We start from the raw sequence: 22,492 nt of genomic DNA on the forward strand, positions 1-22,492 counted from the left end.
TGTCGGACCCTTCTCCTCCCTGACCCCCCCCCCCCCGCTCCCTTGGTGTTGTTCCCTCCTTCCCTTTCCCCTTGCCATTGACGAGCTCACTGTGGTCTCCCTTAATGCTAAGGGGCTCAATGTACCGGAGAAGCACAAGGTCCTTTTGAACGACCTGTATCGCCGGCGAGCTGATATCGCGTTTCTCCAGGAGACGCACTTTCGTACGGACCGTATTCAGAGACTGACTAATAGATTCTACCCCAATTCATATCACTCCACGCATGCGGCTGCCAAGTCGAGGGGGGTATCCATTCTTGTGGCCGCCAGGGTGCCCTGGACCTGCCAGGACTCCCTGCTGGACCCCAATGGTCGCTACGTGTTCTTGCGAGGTACTGTTGGGGAGACTGTGGTGACGCTCGCGAGCGTCTATGCACCGCACGACGGACAGGACGTGTTCATCGCCCGGGTCCTCAAACGACTGGCCTCCTTTCAGATGGGACAGTTAATCTTGGGCGGTGACTTCAACGTCCCGCTGTCCCCGGGGTTAGACACCTCCTCCGGCAGCTCTTCGGTGTCCCACGCTGCCCGGAAGCGGATTCTTCGGGCTCTTCATGATTCGCAACTTATCGACGTATGGAGGATGCTGCACAGCGGGGAGCGGGACTACTCCTTCTTCTCGCCACCCCACAGGCTGTACTCCAGAATCGACTATTTCCTGATCCTGCATGGACAGCTTCACGCGGTGCTGGACTCCACGATCGACACGATGACCTTCTCCGACCACGCGCCAATCTCACTTGTGTATAGACTATCTGAAGGGACACGGGGAAGGACGCGCTTCTGGCGTCTAAGCGACTCCCTCCTCAACAACGAGGAAGTCCGGACGGACGTCCTGAAGGAACTTACTGAGTTCTTTCGCACCAACACAGCGGAAGACTGCGACAGGGGGATTATATGGGAGGCCCATAAAGCGGTCATTCGCGGGGTGTTTATGAAGCATGGGGCTCTGCTCAAGAAGCAGAGATCGCAACAGTTACAGCGCCTCTTGGAGGCGATCCACAAGTTGGAAACCTCCCATAAGCAACGTCTAAACGAGACGGAGGAACAGGAACTATTTGCACTGCGTCGTCAGGCGCAGGACCTTATGTTTTCCAGGGCCAAGGCGGACCTCCAGAGGGCACGCCATGCCTTTTATATGGAGGGGAACAAATGCGGGAGGCTGCTGGCAGCCTCGGTCAAGGCGCAAAAGCTTGCGTCTTATGTACCCCGTATTCAGCCCCCGTCGGGGGGTGCGGCTACGTTGCCCGAGCAGATCGCGGGCGAATTTCGGAACTTCTATGCCTCCCTGTACAACCTCCCGGACCGTGGGGGAGACTCGCCCGTTGTGGAGGACTACCTGGCCTCGGTGGACCTCCCGTCCCTGGGGGCTGAGGCCAGAGAGGAGCTGGAGGCCCCTATTACCATGCTGGAGCTTCAGGCGGCGGTGGGTGCGTTGCAGGCGGGGAAGGCCCCGGGTCCTGATGGCTTCACCCTGCCTTACTACTCCACTTACATGGAGGTACTTGGGCCTCACTGGGTGGCTTGGCTCAATTCGCTGGGCAGAGGGGAGTCATCCTTCCCCCCCGACACGCTTAGGGCTCATATTTCAGTTCTACCCAAGGACGGAAAGGACCCCTCTTGCTGTGGCAGCTACAGGCCCATTTCCCTGCTGAATGTGGATCTGAAGGTGTTTACAAAAATTCTGGCCAATCGCCTCTGCCAACATATGCCGCATTTGGCCCATTTGGATCAAGTGGGCTTTATTCCCTCTCGGGAGGCGAGGGACAACACCTCCAAGGTCCTGAGCCTTATCCACGCAGCCCGGACGTCAGGCACACCCTGCGTTCTACTTAATACAGATGCGGAGAAAGCATTTGACCGCGTCAACTGGCGGTTCATGCTTTCCACATTGAGGGCGATGGGCTTCGGTGACAAGTTGATGTCCTGGATAGGGCACATTTACTCCTGCCCGTCGGCCCAAGTGAAGTGCAACGGGATACTTTCTAGCCCTTTTCACATTTCTAATGGCACCCGGCAGGGATGTCCCCTGTCCCCGTTGCTGTTCGCGCTCTCTCTAGAGCCGCTCTTGGGCAGAGTACGGGCCAATCCGGACATCTCGGGCATTCGGATTGGGGACTTGGAGTGTAAGGTGTCGGCCTACGCCGACGATATGCTCTTCTCCATTTCGAACCCGGCGATCTCGGCACCCAACCTAATGAGGGAACTGGACCAGTATGGCCGGTGCTCCAATATGAAGGTGAACTTTCATAAATCCGAGGCTTTGGGGGTGGGCGTCCCAGCCCCCCTCTTGGCGCACTTATCCTCTACGCTGCCCTTCAAGTGGACTCAGGGTGCCCTGACATACCTCGGGACCCAGATTTCATCGGACTTGTCCAAGATATACGAGTTGAATTTCCCTCCCCTCCTGGCCCGTATTCGTGGTCTGCTCCAGACCTGGAATGTCGGTCTTCATTCCTGGTTCGGACGGTGCAATTTAATAAAAATGATGATCCTCCCTAAGATCTTGTACCTACTACACGCTTTGCCGGTGCGGATCCCGACCTCTTTTTTTACTCAAATCCACAGTGTTTTTTTGAGATTCATCTGGGCTCACGGGAGGCCTAGGCTATCTCGTGCCCAGCTGACTTTACCGAAACACTTGGGGGGCCTGGCCCTCCCGGACGTAGCTAAATATCATCTAGCGGTCCACCTAGGCCAGCTGATTGACTGGAGGAGACATAGCGAAGGCAAATTGTGGGTGCAGTTGGAGCGGGGACAGTCGGTCGCTTCCCTGGAGGGTCTACCATGGATCAGGGGGGACCTGCCACGGGACCTTCGAGAACACCCGACGATAGGCGTGACGCTTGCGACAGTTCGTCGCGCTTTATCCCACCCCTCCATTTCCACGCAGACGTCCCCGCTTTACCCGGTTCTGGGGAACCTGGAATTCTCCCCGGGACTGAAGGAAGCGGCATTTCGCGGACTGATGTCCTGGGGCGTTTCCCAAGCCACTCACTTCCTCAGGGGGTCTCGGTGGCCAACGATAGAGGAGCTGATGTCGCCTAGTGGCCCCTTTGTGCTGGGGTTCTGGCATGCGGCCCAGGTACACCACTATCTTCGCTCCCTGCCGGATCCATCTTCTTTCTCCAGAGATCTCACTCCGTTTGAGGAATACTGCGTGGGGAGCGGGAACCTACCGGGCACGCTGTCTAAATCGTACAGCCTGCTGATCTCTCCGGGGGAAGACTACGTCCTGCCGGGGCTGGTCAAGTGGGAACGGGATCTACGGCTGCACCTTACTCCGGCGCAGCGCCTCAAGGTGTATACCCTGGCCTTGAAGACTCCGACCTGCGCGAAATTGCAGGAGTTAAATTATAAAATTCTCACCCAGTGGTATCGGGTCCCCTCTCTTTTGAGCAAATTCTTCCCCGGCACGTCGAACCTCTGCTGGCGGTGCCAGGGTGAAGTAGGCACCATGCTCCATGTCTTTTGGTCCTGTCCCCGAATACGCCCCTTCTGGCGGGCCGTCCGGGCCCTTTTGGGGGAATTGTCGGATCAGGAGATCCCGGATACCCCGGAATTCTTCCTGCTCCAGGTTTCCCCTATGCCTATCTCGAAGTGCAAAAAATCAATTATCCCTCATGTTCTGAGCGCCGCGAAGGCTTGCATTCCGGTACTTTGGAAGACGACAAGAGTACCGACTATTGGGGACTGTATGCGCAGGATGGAGGACATAAACAGGATGGAGGACCTCACCCTCACGAGGCAGCATCGCAGGGAACGATATACTCAGATTTGGGGTTTCTGGAATGCCTTTGTGCTATCCGACAAGGGCAGGTCTCTGATTTGCGGTTGATTATTGCTCCGGGTGTGCCCGTGGGTTCGTCCATGCGGGGAGTTTCCCCATCTGGCCCTCTCACCCCCCTCCCCCCCTCTTGTCCCCTTTCCTCTATTATCCCGTCTTGTTGTCTTTGTTTGTGGTCCCGTCTGGGACCCCGTTCTCTTTTTCCTTTTCTTTCTATTAGAAAAAAGTAGGGAGCGGCGGTTGGGAACGGTTCTTCCCTTCTCATATAATACGGTTTCCTCGCATAGTTGTGTGGGGCCTGGTCATTCATGGCTTAAGGTGGAGGTGCCCGCACCTTCCCCGAATCCAGGGTTGGTTATTGGAATATACCGGGTCCTCCTGTGTATTTCGGTGTGATGTTATTGTTTCCCTTTCTGTGTTATGCAATTTCAGTTACAAATATCTGTATGGAACGTGTTTCAGCTTGTTTCTCAACTGTGGTTCCTTTTCTAAAATAAAATATTTGAAAAAAAAAACATCCTAAAATTCCCACTTTCTATACCTTACCCAAGGTTCACAAGAGTCTTGAACGTCCCCCCGGTAGACCTATTGTCTCTGGCAATGAGTCGCTCACGGAACATGCCAGCAAATTCGTTGATTCGTTTTTGCTGCCTCATGTCCTGGCACTTCCATCCTATATACGGGACACCACCGATCTTTTGAAACATCTTGAGGAGATTCAGGTCCCTCCGGATGCCCTGCTCGTAGCAATTGATATTGAGGCTTTGTACTCAAGTATCCCGCACGACCAGGGCATCCGGATGGCGGAATCGTTCCTCAAGGAACAAGACTACAAAACATGGCCTTTGATGGATTTTGTCCTGAAACTCCTTAGGTTTATCCTAACGAGGAACTATTTCACGTTCATGGAGCAAACATACTTGCAGATCCAGGGGGTCGCGATGGGCACTTGCTGCGCACCGTCATATGCCAATCTGTATCTTGGTGCCTGGGAGAGGCTGATCTTCTCGGATGAGGGAATGGAACACTGGCTGTCTCAGATTTTAATTTGGTACAGGTTCATTGATGATCTTCTACTCATATGGACAGGTACACAAACTGAACTTTCATCATTTCTTATGGCTCTCAATAACAACAATCTAAACTTAAAGTTCACGTATACCTTTGACAGACAATGTGTTTCATTCCTGGATCTGAGCATCAGCCTCTCCCCGGACGGACAGATTGGCACTGACCTTTACCGCAAACCCAGTGCGGGTAATACCATTCTTAGCGCAGCAAGTGCCCATCCCGCCTCCCTGGTCGCAAGTATGCCTTATGCCCAATACCTAAGGCTTCGCAGAAATTGTTCAACCGAAGCTCAATTTTGTGTCCAGGCTGGTCAGTTACGTGAGCGACTCCTTGCCAGAGGATATTCCAAAACATTGTTGAGAAAATCGTACAACAGGGCCAGAGCTCATTCGAGAACTGACCTGCTGTACAAAACATCTATTAAAAAGAAAGACACCAATGTGAGCTTCATTACCACCTACTCTGCACATGACGATATCTTACGTAACATTCTGAAACGTCACTGGCCCATTCTTACTCAAGATTACACCTTGAGTAAATATCTCAATGCCAGACCTAGTCTGGTATTTAGACGAGCCACTTCTCTTCGTGACCGTCTTACAAAAAGTCATTATACCAATGTCATCAATAATCAGGCCTCCAAAAAAGGCACATATCGATGTGGCTCTTGTGATAAATGTCCTTGGATCAATACCGGTACTGGTATACGTTTACCCAATGGGAAATGGTTTCATTCTAGACATTATGCCGATTGTAACACACAGGGACTAGTGTACCTCATGACCTGCCGTTGCGGGGCCTTCTATGTCGGAAAGACTATTAGAAAGTTAAGCAAACGGATAGGAGATCATATTTATCACTCAGAGGGGGGTACGATACAGACCAGTGTCACACGCCACATAGGTTTCCGTCATAAGTATGATAACTCCATGGTTTCCTTCTTTGTTCTGGAGGTAATTCCCCAGGACCCCCGTGGGGGAACTGGGATAAACGAATACTACAAAGAGAATCTTATTGGATTGAATCCCTGGAGGCTACTACACCTCCAGGGATCAATGAAGCCCTGTCTTATAAACCATTTCTGGGGTAACTCCCTTAGGTATTTTTGCAACCATCATGCTTCTGTGCCTAGATCCTTATTCCATTCTCTGTACCACACTCACCACTCCGATGATTTGCACCCTGTGAAATTTCTGCTCCGGCCTTGGAGATGGGTAAGTCATTGATTTCTCCCACTCGTAGGAGTATCATTTCATACCTTCAATGTACATTATCTAGAGATCAATTTAAATCTCTCCAGGATTTAGTATCATTATTTGCTGATGCAACAACCACTATTGTAAACTTTGTAATGCTTTTGAATCCCTCTGGGGCAGTCCAGTGTTGGACTCCCTCTGAGGAATTTATATATAGAATAATGGGGAATTCCTTTTTGTTCCCACTTTTACACTCATTCATGCTTAATTGGTTGCACATATATGTTGAAAGGTGTCTTGTTGTGTAATTAAACTTGTCATGATGAATTATATTTGTGTATAGTATATTGCATGCTCCTCTGGACGCCCAGCAATAGTTTGCATCCTCTTCTGCACCCTCCAGTCTGCTGCTCCCTCCGCCCAGATGGTGGCGTGCTCCTCTGACTTCTCAGCGGATGTGTGGTCCCCTCGCACATCGCGTCTGGAACGCTTGCGTGTCCCGGATATGTTTGTTGCGGCCGCTCTGGGCTGCATGCTGTGGCACTGCGCGCGCACCCCCATATGCGCGCGCAGTTGGGGGCCTGACCCGCCCACACGGCGTATGACGTCATGCGCCGTCGGGTTGAGGGCTTTAATAGGCGGGACCTCACCCTATGTCCATCAGGGAGACGGCGTCTATCAGCATGGCGGCGGGTTGTGGGTAAGATGTTCGGCTTTATGGGATTCTACAGCTCCGGTATACTATTTCCTCTAACAAATTCCCTTTCTTTATTATGCCTTATAGATTCCCTTAAAGCTCGGGTCTGTTCCCCCATACGTGGCATTTCTACGCATACCCCGCAATGATTTATGCGCTCATTTACCTTGTTTTATTTTACCATCATTAAGTATATCCCTATGGCGCAGTTCTCATGACTAGATACCGAGCAGGTAAACTTGCCCCTTCATTTTGATATTTCCACTGGAGATCACTTTGTAGAGCACAGATTGTTTATGTATTTCATCTTTATCTATGCAGATGATCTGCCCACGCTGAATCCCAGCCCTAGCCGTACTGCAATTGCCCTCTCCATTTTTACTCTCCCCCTCCATTGGGTACATGAGTTTCCCTAATGAGACACCTTAAAAGGTACAGGATATTTCTCCAGCACTGTGGTGCTGTGTAAATGCTATTTTTTACCCTACTTTTTACCTCATCTTATCTCCCGCCTTTACTATCCCTCCACATTCGCTGGGGAGACGTGTTTTCTGGGGGGCACCCTCGCCATATCTGGTCGGTGATGAGCATGTTAACGGTGGCTGTTGTCTTTGGATGCACATGGGCGTTCCACATTAGCATGCACTATCTACTCTTCTGGTGCTTATATGTATGTTTGTATATGTATTAATTTTTGTTACCATTGTATTGTACAGGCTAATCAAGGCAATCTATATCTAACATATCTCTATTCCCCTGAAGAAGCGGACTATCCATGCCCGCGAAACATGTCGGGATTGGTTTGATGCCCCTCATTGGACCGGAATACTTGTATAATTTCTTGCCTTGTGTCTCTACATATGATCTTATACATTTAGTCTGTTTTTATGTCAGATAATATGTATACTCTCTGTAACACCCATCTTGTTTTTAATATGCAATACGAATAAACATTCTATGATTTTATTGTAATCCTCATCTCTTGGTTCTATTGGTACCTACAAAGTCCCATCAGCCCTCCCAACATCGCTCCTACTGCTCTGTCGTTTCATACTATTGCCCCCTCTCCCTCCCCGCCCTTTATCTTTCTTTTTTCTTTGCCTTTCCCTCTTTCCCCCCCCTCTCCCCTTCCCCTCTCTCTCTTCCCTTTTTCCCTCTTCCCCTCTTTCTCTCTTTTCTCCTTGTTCCCCCTCCCCCTTCCCCCTCTTTTCCCTCCTCCCCCTTTCTTTGCCACTTCCTCCCTCTCATTTCCTTTTCTCTATTTCTCTCTATTTCTTTTTTCTCATTTTCACTTACCTCCTTTTTTCTCCTTTTTTCTTCCTCTTTTTTCATTCCTGTCTTGCGCTTCCTTCCTGCCCAAGCTCATGCCTTTGCACCTTAGGCCATAGCTGTCGGCACATTTGGGAATCTTCTTCCCATCATTTATCGTATAAGTGTGGTATTTGCATTTAAGATTCTATTGCTGTGAACCATTCATCGTGCACTCAAAGGAGCTGTCCATGCAAGTGTAAGGGTCCATGTACACGGGACGTTGTTAAATGTCCCTTTGAATGCTGGAATTTTTAGGACGTTTGAAACGTCCGTTCGGTCGCGTTTGTAACCGCGTCTAGTGGGCGTTTGCGTTTAGAACCATTCCTAGAGGTAAAAAAAATGATTCCCCTTTAAAATGGAAAAACGCGAACGCTAAACGCGGGTCATCGCGTTCGGACGCGTTCGGTCGCGTTTTTGCTTTTAAAACGCCGGGAAACACACATTCGAACGCAAATAATTGTGTTCTAAAAAAAGTCCCTGAACGCAACTGCCTGCAAATGACTGTAAACGACCTGGTGTACATGGACAGATAAGATAACATGGAGCTGCGTTCAGGGGCTTCTGAAAAAAACGCCCAACTGCTCCTAAACGGCCATTTCCAGCGTCCTGTTTACATGGAGCCTTAGGCTTCAAAAATGAAACAAATCCATTAGAAAGATAGCAGCAACATTAGGAATGGCCAAATCAACAGCTTGGTACATTCTGAGGAAAGAAGAACGCACTGGTGATCTCAGAAACACAAAAAGGCCTGGACGTCCACAGAAGACAACAGTGGTGAATGATCGCAGGATCCTCTCTATGGTAAAGAAAAACTCATTTACAACATCCAGACAAGTGAAGGACACCCTAGAGGGTTCACTGCAAGGTGCAAACCATTCATAAGCCTGAAGAATAAAAAGCCAGATTAGACTTTGCCAAAAAACATCTAAAAAAACCCAGACCAGTTCTGGAAAGGCATTCTTTGGATGAATGAAACTAAGATTAATCTGTACCAGAATGACGGGAAGAAAAAAGTGTGGAGAAGGCTTGGAGTGTTCTGGCATAGGCATGCATGGCTTTCAGTGGCACTGGGTCATTGGTGTTTATTGATGATGTGACAGAAGACAGAAGCAGCCGGATGAATTCTGCAGTGTTTAGAGATATACTGTCAGGCCAGATTCAGCAAAATGCAGAAAAGCTGATTGGACGGCGCTACACAGTACAGATGGACAATGATCCTAAACCCAATGCAAAAGCAACCCAGGAGCTTTTGAAGGATATTATTCTGCAATTGTCGAGTTAATCACTGGATCTCAACCCAATTGAGCATGCATTTCACTTGCTGAAGGCAAAAAGACCCACAAATGAAGAACAACCGAAGACAGCTGCAGTTAGAGCCTGGCAAAGCATCAGAAATGAGACCATTATTTGGTAATGTCCATGGGTTCCAGACCTTAGGCAGTCATTGGCAGTAAAGGATTCTCAACAAAATATTAAAAATTCATATTTTGTTTATGATTATATTTATTTGTCCAATTACATTTGAGCCCCTGAAAATGGGGGGGTATTTAAAAATGGCTGCAGTTCCTAAAATTTGTGCTTGATATTATGTTCAACCCCTTGAATAAAACTGAAAGTCTGCAATTCAAATTAATTTGGATTGTTTCATTTTCATTCTATTCTGGTGGCATACAGAGCCAAAAGTATGAAAATTGTGCATGTGTCCAAATATATATTGATGTAGCTGTATGTTTAAAAAGGTGAACTCAGAATTTTTTTTAACTTTCGTAAAGAGGGAGTAAGAGTTAGAGCCCCTGCCAAGCTTTAATTGCTTAGAAGTACAAAGGAGCACTACACCCAATCATAAGAGTCCAAATTGCTTGAATGATTCGAAATATGATCACATAAAACAGTCAATGCATTTTGGGGGTCAATGCACTCACCCTTCATCGAGGATTGGAAATGATTATGAGGGTTTAAAAACTTTTTTGTCTGTACTTCTATGGATCACAGGAGTGTAGTTCATTCTGCACTCTGTGACCCGTTTCCAGCTGTAGGCTGACTTCACAGAGACAGTCCAGGCTCTGAAAAGATCTAGACCATAAGGTGGAGATCCACCCAGATGCCTGGACTGGCAGCTGAGAACCTGAGCCAGCAGCTCCCACTCCCTCCACAGCCCAGAGCTCCAGTGAGCGCTGGAGGGGCAGAGCAGAGACAGTCACCAGCTCTCTGTAGCCTGAAGATGGAGTGCTGAGCGATCAGTGGTTTTGATCACTCAGTTCTCAGTTGTTAGAGATGGCAAGGGACAGATGCAGGATCAGATCGATTCTGCATCCACGTAGGGAGTGTAATTTTTTTTTTTTTTTAATGAATTCTGAACTTTTCTTTTAAATCAACTCAATCTAATGGGTAAGCAGAGGAAACTGTACTACATTTGGCTACATATTCGCATGAAAAGTAAGCACAAGCAGATTTCACAATATAGACAGTCTGCTATTGTCTATAATGGGAAACCTGCTTTTCACTTATTTTTTTAGAAAATGTATAGCCAGATGTAGTACCGATCCCTCTGCATACCTGTGTCTGCACTTCAGACAGCTGCAGCTTCAATCACGCCCCCTGTGCAGGTGCCCAGCACCAATCCCAGAGACACTGCGGTCACATGTCTGCTGATAAAAGAAATTAAATAGGGCCATTCAATATATTTTATTTTATTTTTATTTTTTTGCAAAAATACAGGAGTTTTGTCTACTATGCATGCCTGCTGTTATACTTTCCTCAATGCTAGGTCATGTTTTTAGATATGCTTTAAAATTGAACTCCAGGCAAATGGATAAATACACAAATGAAATGTATATACAGTAGCTGTTTTACCTGCCAAAAGATTTGTATTTTCGTCCACCCAGTCCCTGACATTAACACAGTTCTGACACAGAGCACAGCCCTGTCTGGCAGGGGAGGAGACCTGATCTGTCTCTGCTGTAGCTAAGAAACACTTACAGGTCTTGTCCTTTCCCCAGCCTGTGATTGGACAATGAAAGGAGAAGAAGCGCACTGATGAACTCACCTCCCTGTCACTCTGCTATCTCCTTCAAGAAGCATGACTCTTATTAGTGCATAAGCACTGCAGCAAGCTTGATGTGCTCCTTGAGCTGCTTCTCCCTCCCCCTTCTCTAAGCCCTGCTGTACAGGGACTGTAGTAGACTGATATCAAGTCAAATTCATGTTCTGAACTTCATGCTTGCATTAAAAAAAACTTTAATGACGCATTACCAGTTACATAGCTGAACTAATTTGTGTCTTTTATGTCTGTCCGGAGTTCAACAAATTCTGGCTTGTAAATGGAGCCTAAAAATATATATTTTAATTTCCAGACTTCTATTTTAAAGTTTGGTTTGGGAGTGGATCTCATCCGCTAAGCTGTGTTTGTGTAGCATATGATATGCTATCAGTCTGCAACATGAACATAAAGAGGAAGAGAAATACAATTACAATAGACAGAAACAGACTGCACCACCTTACCGCCTACAGATAAAAGAGCATTTGCTTTATAAAGCGACAACACATTACAGAAAAAAAAAAAAGGGGTTTCCTTCATTTACTGGGACAGAAATAACTCGCCCATCACAGCAGGAGAAAGCAACTAAGAAACATAGGAGCAACCCAGGCAGTGTGTAATTCACTAACGGCTATGCCACAGTATTTTTTGTTTTATCAACCCAACTCTCTACCTAATTACTGTTATTTTTCTCGGTGGAGCATAATGTATTTCTTTCAGTGAGCCCATATTGTAGCATAATATTGCCGTATTAACCTTTTTTTCATACTTGATCCTAAATAATTTTTATTATTGAATATAGGACTTTTTAGATCAGCAGCTAGAGGGAGCACTCAGTGGGATTGATCTACTAAAGGCAAACAGACTGTGTACTTTGCAAAGGGAAGTTGCTCCAGAGCTTAGTAAATGAGCTGTGCAAACAAAAATGCAGTGTTTTTTTACTATTATCCTTGCATGTGATTGGGTATTCTTTGCAAAAGAAGATTTACCTCATTCACTAAGCTCTGAAGCAACTGCACTTTGTAAAATGCACAGTCTACTTGCCTTTAGTAAATAAACCCCAGCATCTCAATTGCAATTACATATGTTTCCATTTGTCCTAGCATATATTAGCCTGTGCTCTAATCTTCATGTATAACTGTGTATACGAATGAATGAATGAATGAATGAATGCCAGCTCAAATCATCCCCCTGAAATATTAGTCTGACACTGGGGGGGGGGGGGGGTTCAGCTAAGTCAACCCAAAATCTTATTGATAATCAAGATGAAAAGACTGTACTTGTAATTACTGGCAATAACCTCACATTAGGCCCCTTTCACACAGGCTTTCCGATCAGATCCGCCTGAAAAACTTTTTCAGGCGGACCTGATCGGGTGCTCCATGCATCCCTATGGAGCGGCGGATGTCAGCGGTGACATCTCCACAGACACCCGCTGCTATCCGATCCGATCCTCTCCGTGAAATCCAGACAGGTGGAAACCCTATTTTCCATCCGTCTGGAGGATCGGATTGGATGAAAAGGGACAGGCGGTCCGTTTTCATCTGATCTCCCATAGAGGGGAGCGGGGATCTGACAGGTCTGCAAAGTAGGCAGAGATAGACCTGTCATTCATGGGGGGAAACGGAATCCGCTGGGGGGAAAGCCAGTGTGAAAGGACCCTTAAGCCCCTTACACACGCATCGAAAATTGGCAGGGAATTTTCGTCCAACGTCTGATCTGCCGATTGTCGGCTTGTTAGTATGATGCTTCCGACAACCGACTCCGACTTTTCGGCCGAAAAAAATCTGGTGTGCAGACTATAAAATTTTTGTTGCCCTTCAAAACACGGCCAATTTTCGTGCAGTCAGTACAGATTTCGACAGGGAAAAATCTTATGAGCAAGTCTGGGCATGCTCAGATAAGAAAGAACACAAAGAAAGCAATCCAACACATGACATCACTTCAGAAGCAGATTTTTGTTGGGCGAGAAAATTCGTGTGCAGTCTAGGCACATTCCAACCAACAAAACACAACTCTGGACAAAAGACGGACGATCGGTCAGCCGATAATCGTTGCTTGTGTACGGGGCTTTAGTAAAGTGTGTACGGGACTTTAGGTAAACAAGCCACCATTTCCCATGAATACCCCCTCAAGTCTAATTACCATCAATAAATACTTTTTGTACTATTCCTTTTAAGTCTGATCAAGCAAATTTACAATCCCCTGTAAGTAACTCCCCTGTCCCTTTTGATATGTGAAATGAAACTTGCCTGCCAGCTGTGCTAGGCTATAAATCATAGCTTACAGTACACACCTATGTACATATTATAATAAAACTTTGTGTATGTATATAAAATATCTTCCATAAATTATCTAACAGGGATGCCTCCCTAGAGCATGGATGGGGTCACCTTTGCGTTGCCTAAAAATCCGACAGTGGGGATAATGCTAATGTGCACAGGGTGATAAGGGTGTGCCCAAGCACGCCCAACACACCTATGTCTTTCTCAATGCAATATAGGCTGATTGTGGCTGGTGGGAGGGGCCACTACAGTGTTGTACATTGCCTGCTTGAAAACATCACAGCACCCTGCGCCAGTACGAGGAATCTCTGATGCAAGCAGTGGGCTGGCTCTAGGGAGGAGTTATATAAATATCGAAATGCCTTGATAGGTGGATGTCAGTCTGGAGGAGTGGGTGTCCCTGGATTTGCTTGCAATTCACCCTAGTAACACCTCCACAGGTGATGCTGAGCCCCTATGATTGAAAGAACTGAAATCCAACAAATGAAAGGGGGCGGGCTGGGGACAGTCAGGCCAAGGAGGAAAGCAGTAAATGATGATGGAAATCCTGCAGCTTCTAATGCACATTGTGAGAAGTTCAGAGTATGCAGACAATTAAGCACCTTTAGTAGAGGAGAACAGTCTGCATGTCTGTGGAAGACCAGAGGGGAAGGCTGGAGTGAAGCTTTAAATACTTGTTTTTACAATATAAGTATAATTTGTAAAGGGTAGATCATGGAGTCCTGCTTTAGTATTTGTATTTTTTGGTATATCTTATTATTATTGTACATGGATTGCATGTACTATAGTCTAGAACAGCCTTTTTCAACCAGGGTGCCTTGAGGTTACTTTAGGTGTGCCTTGGCAAAATTTTTTAGAATAGGGTGCCTCCAGACTAATCATCATTTTGGAGGGTGCCTTGACTGAAAAAAGGTTGAGAAACACTGGTCTAGAGCAGGGTTTCTCAACCAGGGTTCAATGGAACTCCAGGGTTCCTCCAGAGGTTGCTGGGGGTTCCTTGGGCAATGAGTAATTTCTGCCTCTCAGATAAGTTCCCACTGACACCACTGATCTCTTCAGCTATCTGTAAGGAGGTAATTCTTCCCAATGACCACAAGCGTAAGGAGCATTCTTCCCACTGACCATCACACCAATGTATCATGAGTTGCAGATATAGTCATCTTTATCAGGGGTTCCCTGAAATCTTACAGTTTTTTTTAAGGGTTCCTCAGTGTTGGAAAGGTTGAGAAAGGCTGGTCTAGAAGTATAGAGTTTTATAACTGTTTTCTTTTTTTTGTCTTGTATGTGTTTCTTCTGTGCATTAATATTAAGGAGATAAAGATTATAAAAAAAAAATATATATATATACTGTATATATTTTGGGTGGATTTCTACAATTTTCGTTGTATACAGTAGCTGTAATTTTATTACCAAAGCCAAACATAAAGATATAAGTTTACTATCTTAGGGAGCTTTCACACTTACAGTGCCCTAGGGAGCCCTCTAAAGAGTGATCTGCATTCGGGTCGCTTTTCGGAGAGGGCACCTGACAGGTAGTGAGGAGGAATTATATCACCTCCACATCTCCTGATTTAACTCTTTAATGCTGCAATACTGCACTGTAGTTGTGTGTGTTGAAAGCGGCTGCTGCCCATCCCCACTGAAGACAATGGGAGAGTTTGACAGGCGGCGTGGCTTATCAAACTCTGTAGCCCAACTTAAAAATACAGCAGCTGGCCAAAGCAAGGCAAATCATCGCAGGTGTAACACGTGTACATCCCTAGTCATAAGGGGTACAGCGCTGGTAAACAAATCCCACTCTTCAGGGAGTCAGGTGATAGATGAAGAAGAAGCTGTGGATGGAAGTCATGAAATAAATCCAAAAAGACCCACCACCAACACCAAACACACTGCCTCCTACCCCAAGGTACAGACGCCCTATTGCAGAGGGTCAGATGAGCTTGACAATAAATCCCTGGCTATGGAGCCACAGACACCCCTAAGTTCCTCAGACCCGATATAGGTGGTCCACTTTGGGTTTTCTCCAGAGATATACAAGGCTCCTTGCTGCAGGGTTCTGCTAGATCTGTGACTCCATTTCACATGTGGTGTTTGGCTTCTCTGTTCACCTAGGCCGCAAAACTGTGGCTCTGCTGCCTGTTTTTACCGCCCTCTCAGCTGCCCGTGTGAAACGGCCCTTACTAGACTGTAATTACAATACCAGAGAGGGAAGCATGGCTTTGGTGTTCTCTGGGGAACGTCTCGTCTGGTCTTGTGAACAAAGCTCTGTCATCCGATGGAAATGTCTAATACTGAAAAACAGCAGAAACATGGATATGTGGTTTGTAATACTGAGCTCTTGGCTGAAGACACGTCAGACCTTTTCATCCTTCCAGGTTTCTGGTTTTCCACAGTCACCGCATACAAGTCTACGTCTTTGTCCCAGGCCTTGTTTCAAGAAAACCCGTCACGACAGAAATATGGGGGCTGATATTGCTAACCTCCTCCTGCATGTGCTGGTTGTTTGTTTGATTAGGAGTTTTGACTTCACTGGTTTTATGCTTCTTCTGGGCCAATGTAACAAAGTATTGAAACCAGAGACAGCCAGGTAACTAGCATTTTCTGGTTAACTGTTTTTTCAGGTTCTGAAAACCAGCGCGTTTGCTTTTGGTATAGTATGCATATGGTAAGTTGTTTTTTTCTTTTCTTACACACAAGCTTTTGCCTTTAATGGCTTCTATCATGTACATTTACATAGCTTTGAAAATCTATTTATACTGAAAACAAATTTATCATTCAGAGGGATGGTGAGATTTTTTTAAGTAAATTTTTTTTTTCCCAAAAACTTGTGGAAAAAACTGACATGTTTAAAAGACTCATTATGACTTACAGAATATACGTTGGGGTGTTAGCTTTCCAAAATGGGGTCATGTTGTGGGCGTTTCCATTGTCCTGGTGCTCCAAAATCTTCAAAAGTGTGATAGGTAGTCAAGAAATTAGATGTGTAATTTATGTCCCTAGAAATAAAGTCCATATGGAAAAAAAGGGAAAAAAGATCCCCCTCCTACTTCCTCCTCACAACTGCCTTCAGACAAGGAAGACTCCGCAAACAGGACACTTCCACAGCTACAGAATATTCCCACCGCACACACGTGTTCCTGCGGGGCGCGCCATGTCTAGTGAGGGCACTTTCGGGGGACTGCAGTGGCGTGTTTCCGGTGGCGGTGCTCTCGCGGGATTGTGAGCCGGATTCTATTGTGCCACGTCTGAGCTGTGCAGATCTTGCTAAGTGTCTGACTGAACCTTGAGGATTGTTTCTGTCCGGGAGGTGATCCATGCCAGCCTATGACCTTGGGGTCAGTGATATGCTTCATGCTTTTGGGGCCACTTCATTAGTTTGAATGGCCATGGATTTCTGGTAAGCAGCCTCCTTACCCCATTGCACTTGGGCGTTCCCTTCTTTTTTTCCTGTTGCTTTCACGAGAGGAGGAACTCTTGGACTTTTTATACCTGCTGGGACTTGTGGTGCACTTCTGGGTTCAGCACTTTTTTTGGTTTTATATAAACTTTTTTTCTACCAACACAAGTCCCAACAGGTATAAAAAGTCCAAGAGTTCCTCCTCTAGTGAAAGAAACAGGAAAAAAGTTCCCAAGTGCAATGGAGGCTGCTTACCGGAAATCCATGGCCATTCAAACTAATGAAGTGGCCCCAAAAGCATGAAGCATATCCCTGACCCCAAGGTCATAGGCTGGTACGGATCACCTCCCGGACAGAAACGATCCTCAAGGTTCAGTCAGAAACCCAGCAAGATCTGCACAGCTCAGACATGGCACAATAGAATCTGGCTCACAATCCCGCGAGGGCACCGCCGCCGGAAACACGTCACTGCCGTCCCCGGAAGTGCCCTCACTAGACATGGCGCGCCCCGCAGGAACATGTGAGTGCGGTGGGAATGTTCTGTAGCTGTAGCTGTGGCAGTGTCCTGTTTGCAGAGTCTTCCTTGTCTGAAGGCAGTTGTGAGGAGGAAGTAGGAAGGGGATCTATTTTCCCTTTTTTTCCATATGGACTTTATTTCACTTATTTGCACAAATTTATCACATTTATATTGTGTATATTGCTGTCATATTTGCGATATATGTAATTTTTTGAGTAAGCGCTACACATTTTCGTATATATAGAGTGTACACGCTATGGTGCCAATCATCGATAATTTATCACACCCGATGTACTGACGGCCTATCTCATTTCTTGAGACACTAACAAGCCATGACAGTACAAATATCCCCCAAATGACCACTTTTTTGGAAAATTATTAATGTGGAATGTATGTTCCTTAATAAAAAACATTTTTTTTATCAAGTTGTTATATGTAAAGTTACACTTTAGGGGCACTTTCACTGTCACTGGTTTCTGTTGATGTAACTATAGGGAGTCAACATCTGCTAACTGAAAACTGCAATTATTTTGTGAGGCATATCCATTTTTGAATGAAATCTAAATCTGTAACAAAGAAACAAACCAGAAACATTTAGTCTGGCCAAGGAGAATGCTTAGTGCTTAAGTACTTGGAGAAATTTTGACATCAGGAACAAACTCCGACTTTAACACTTTACAACCTTCTAGATTAGAAGTTTCCAAACTTGGCCGGTAGGCGATGAGCAATACCTATTTTTAGCTTCGTTTGACAATTTTTTTAGACTGATTAAAAATGATTACATCTTTATCCATTTTCTTCCTGGAAGATTTATCCCCCTTCATGACCAGGCCATTTTTTGCGATAGGGCACTGCATTACTTTAACTGACAATTGCGTGGTCGTGCAATGCTGTACCGAAACAAAATTTATGCCTCCCCCACAAATAGAGCTTTCTTTTGGTGGTATTTGACCACCACTACGATTTTATTTTTTGTGCTATAAACCAAAGAATGCCGACAATTTTGAAAAAAAATAAAATAGAGAGAGATTTAAAAAGAAAAAGGAAGATATATAGCAAACAAACTCCAATTTTAACACTTTCCAAATAGATAGATAGATAAAGTTACACAACACTGGGGGTGTACTGGCGCTAAGAGAAATTAGAGGGATACCATCAATTTCTATCATATAGGACAGATTGTGGAAAATCCATACTAGCGTATGGATTTTTGGACTAACGACATATATAGTCCAAAAGTCCATAAAAAACCAAGTCTTTAAACACTTGAAGGCTGCTCTGTCCCAAGTAAGAAGAGGAACTTGCAGTGAACTGTAAAAGAAAGACAGGCGCCACTCTAAGTGGCCTCAAAATCAAACTCTAATCATTAGAGGCCCGAGGAAGGAGCGCATGCTCCGACAACGCGTCGCCTGCCTACGTCATCACGCTCCACGTCCGACCCGGAAGCACGCCGCCGGAAGCCCTGACAGTGTCCCCTGGGTTCGGGTTAAGTCGTTTTCCACCGGCTCGAGCGGACTACACAGTGGATCGGTCGGATCCTCTTCCACGGGCACCCGGATCTATCAATCCTCCGGACGAACTCTACGGCCATTATCCATTGCTGTTTCTTTTTACTCGTTTGTGAATATATAGTGTGCTGATTTCTCCAATAAAATTTGAGTCCTATTACACTTAGAGTGGCGTCTGCCTTTCTTTTACAGATAGATAAAGTTGAGTGAGTTGCCCATGAAGATACAATTATTCATGTATACACTAGTGAAATGTAATTCTGGTTCTAAGTTATGGTGTTCTTTTTTGTGATTATGTAAAGTGTAACATTTTACAGACACATTCTTACATTAACATATTTAAAATGATTAGACTCAGATGGTGATTTTAGGGAAACGTCCAATATTTATGATGAGATTGATACAATCCAGAACACTCGGTAATATTTGAACATCTAGAAGTTGCCACATTGAATTGTGTTGGTATCATTTTTAGTAATATGAGAACCAATGAAATGGATGAAGTTTATTGGTTAAACCAATAGTAACTCACAGCAACCACAGTTCATGCTCGGTAAAAGATTTTGGAATGGGTGTATGGGTACTGTACTCTATTTGTGTCATAGGTATACAAATAATGATAGATATTAGGTAAAGTGTTTAAAGGGACAGTCTACCCAAAATGTATATTTTATTTGTGGGTTTGCAGTGGAAGGTTGAACCACTCACTGGCCTTCTTATATCCTTCAGAGACTTTGACTGAGAGATATTTGCTCCATACATCTTCTATGGTCATTATGAAATGGTCTCAATTTCCCTGTAAGCTTAGCAATATTGCAGCAATTAGGGTGACCATGGATAGGTAGATATATTTTGCTCATACAGTTAGGAAAATTCCCTATGCCATAACAACCAACTCTAACCGTCAAAGCCAACAGAATCCGTTACGGAAATTCTGGAGTCAGAGCTGGAGTTCTCCGATCGGCAGGGAGCATGATCTTAGTTTGTTGCAGAGTTATAGGTCTAAATCACCAAGGGAACATGTTGGACCTTTGCAGAGCATACAAGTAGGGAAAAGGCTTTATTACCCTGGCCACAAATGCTTTATCAAGAAAACCAACTGTAAGACTTTGCACAGCTTTTGTGTTGATGCGCAAGGGATGCATTTTACATAGTTACATAGTAGGTGAGTTTGAATAAAGACAATAGTCTATCCAGTTCAACCTGTGTAGGTGTGTGTGGCCGTAATCATTTCTCATACCCCTGAATGTTCTTCTCCTTGAGATGTACGTCTAAAAGTCTTTTGAAAGCCACCATACTTCCCGCAGAGAATTCCACAATCTTGTAGCCCTAACAGTAAATAACCCCCCACGTTGCCTGAGGTTAAAACGCTTCTCCTCTAATCACATTGTATGCCCTCGAGTCCTAATGCAATCCTTGCGACTGAATAGCTTTTTTTCTATGCTGATGTTTAGCTGATATAAACTAAAAGATCCCTTGGGCTACTAAGAAGTTTTAAATGGCCGGTAAGGGCCTTGCAGTCAGGACAGGTCCACTTTAAATATTTGTCAGACTCAAAGCTCTGTGTGCTGCTCAGAAACCTCTTCGTGCTCCAAGAACCTTGGAACAGTTCCACGCAAACTTCTTCCCGTCCGATGTTTGGCGTTTGCACCTTTGTCATCGATGGACAGTTCTGCCTTCTTACGTTTGCGGGGCTTCATGCTTATTCGAATTTTCTGAGCAGCAAAGCTGGGGTCGGCGGCATCCATCATGGCAAGGAAATCGTAGTCTGGGAGTGGAGGACCCCAGTCTTCATTAGATAAGGAATCTGAAAACACAACAATATATAAAGCAAATTGTTCTGAAATGTGCAGTCAAAACAGTCGTGGATTCAGTTAAGGCTGAAAAAGAATGCAATACTAGCAGACATTATTCACTATAAGACTCTATATCAGATAACAGGAAGTATGTGTGTGATGAACTAATAGCACAATAAAGATAGATGAATCAGTGACCCCGACCTTTGGACAATGAATCAGAAAGGGAGTCACTATTAAAAGTGACTTTAGTATTGCTCTCTAGTGAATTGAAGGGGTTTTCCAGGAAGGATTGAAGCAGAACTCCATTCAAACTGCTAAATACTTGGATACATACATACAACTGACTTGACAAACATGTAATTTTCTTCAGTCACTCATGTGATTCACACACCACTACTACTTTAAAAGCCAAAGGGTAACACTAATATATACAGCCTGCAGCTGAAACTTCCTCTTTCACGTTTCCACCTCCAGCCGGGTCATTGGACTATGAATGAACACCACTCACCTGCTGAAGTCCTGCACATTGTTAAGCTGGCCATACATGGCTTGAATTTTGACTGATTCACAGAAGCTGTGGTTGGCTGTGCCTACACCACCCAGCTCCACAAACTTTGATTTGGAAAAAAAGTTGGCAAAACAATTAGTCCATTTTCACACAGGGCGGACTCCATCAAGCGGATCTGCCTGCTCAGCGTAGGATCTGTCCACTGATCCCCGCTGAGCAGAGGGATGACAGGTCCTTGTCTGCTCTGCTTATGCAGAGTGGACACAGCCCCTTCTATAAGGCGGTCAGATGGAAAGGGACTGCCCGTCTGTTTCCATCCAACTGTAATATGATTCACTAGACAGATGTAGAATAGATCAGCATCTGTCTGTTTTGGTGGCCTGGATCGGATGCATGCAGATGTAAATTGACACACGTCTGTTTACATCCACCTCCCCATAGAGAACAATGGGTGGTTCGATTGGGTCCGCCTGAAAAACTGGCAGGCGGACCCAATCAGTTCACTAGTGTAAAAGGAGCATTAGCCAATCAGCTGCAGTCACTGTTTGGGTTTTCTGACGGCTGTGGATGCCAGCTGTTCAAATACAATAGCTGTCAGCCAGAGATTCATCCATCTACTCTGTTTAGTGTGGATGGGGGTAGCTTTATATTTCACAGGAGCTGTGGGGGGCCCTGCCTACACCACCCAGCTCGACAAACTTCGATTTGTGAAATGGAAGGAGATGAGGTGGAAAAAAAATGCCCGATCAGCTGCAGTCACTATTTGGGTATTCTGACAGCCGTGGGTGCAGGCTGTTGGAATACAATAGTCTACAGCGGTGGATTCATCCATCTATGCTGCTTAAAGCGGAGTTCCGGCCACGGGGGTGACATTTAGCTAAAAATACCCCCGGGACAGTCAGGGCTAGTACATTCCACACTGGATAGCCTCTGTACTGTCCCGGGTCGCAATTACCTTTTAGAAGAAATACTTACCTTGAAAATTTCTTCTCCAGCGCTGCCATCTTGGATGTGGGCAGCTGAAGCCAGCGCGTCCTCTTCTCCCAGAATGCGCCTGCACCGGCCCCGCTCGTCACTTCCCGTGCAGGCGCGTCATCCCTCCACAGCTGTTTAGCAGGGAATGAGGCGCCCGCACCGGATGTGATGAGCGGGGCCGGTGCAGGCGCATGGATTCCTGGGAGCGATTATGTTCAGCTCCCAGGAATCAATGCAAAGAGGAAGTGACAGCGCGGGCCGCGGCCACAGAGGGAGGAAGTGGAAGAAAGGTGAGTATATTTTCTTCAATAACAAGGTAAGTAAACAAAAAAAAAATCATAACTATCCATTTGTTTTTCAGGTGA

General features: G+C 45.7%; 1 protein-coding gene across 1 annotated transcript in view; it reads right to left on the reverse strand.

Moving 5' to 3' along the window:
• Positions 1–20,358: 20,358 nt before the first annotated feature.
• The window catches only part of TXNDC16 (thioredoxin domain containing 16), a 180,643-nt gene continuing 178,509 nt past the window's right edge, over positions 20,359–22,492 (reverse strand). Inside the window, exon 21 of the mRNA XM_082242654.1 lies at positions 20,359–20,652. Within this exon, the coding sequence (XP_082098780.1) occupies positions 20,399–20,652 (254 nt within the window). The 3' untranslated portion in view covers positions 20,359–20,398. The remainder of the gene's footprint in view (positions 20,653–22,492) is intronic.

The sequence above is a fragment of the Pelophylax lessonae genome (assembly GCF_965119305.1).
Source record: "Pelophylax lessonae genome assembly, chromosome: 13".
Lineage (NCBI taxonomy): Eukaryota > Metazoa > Chordata > Amphibia > Anura > Ranidae > Pelophylax > Pelophylax lessonae.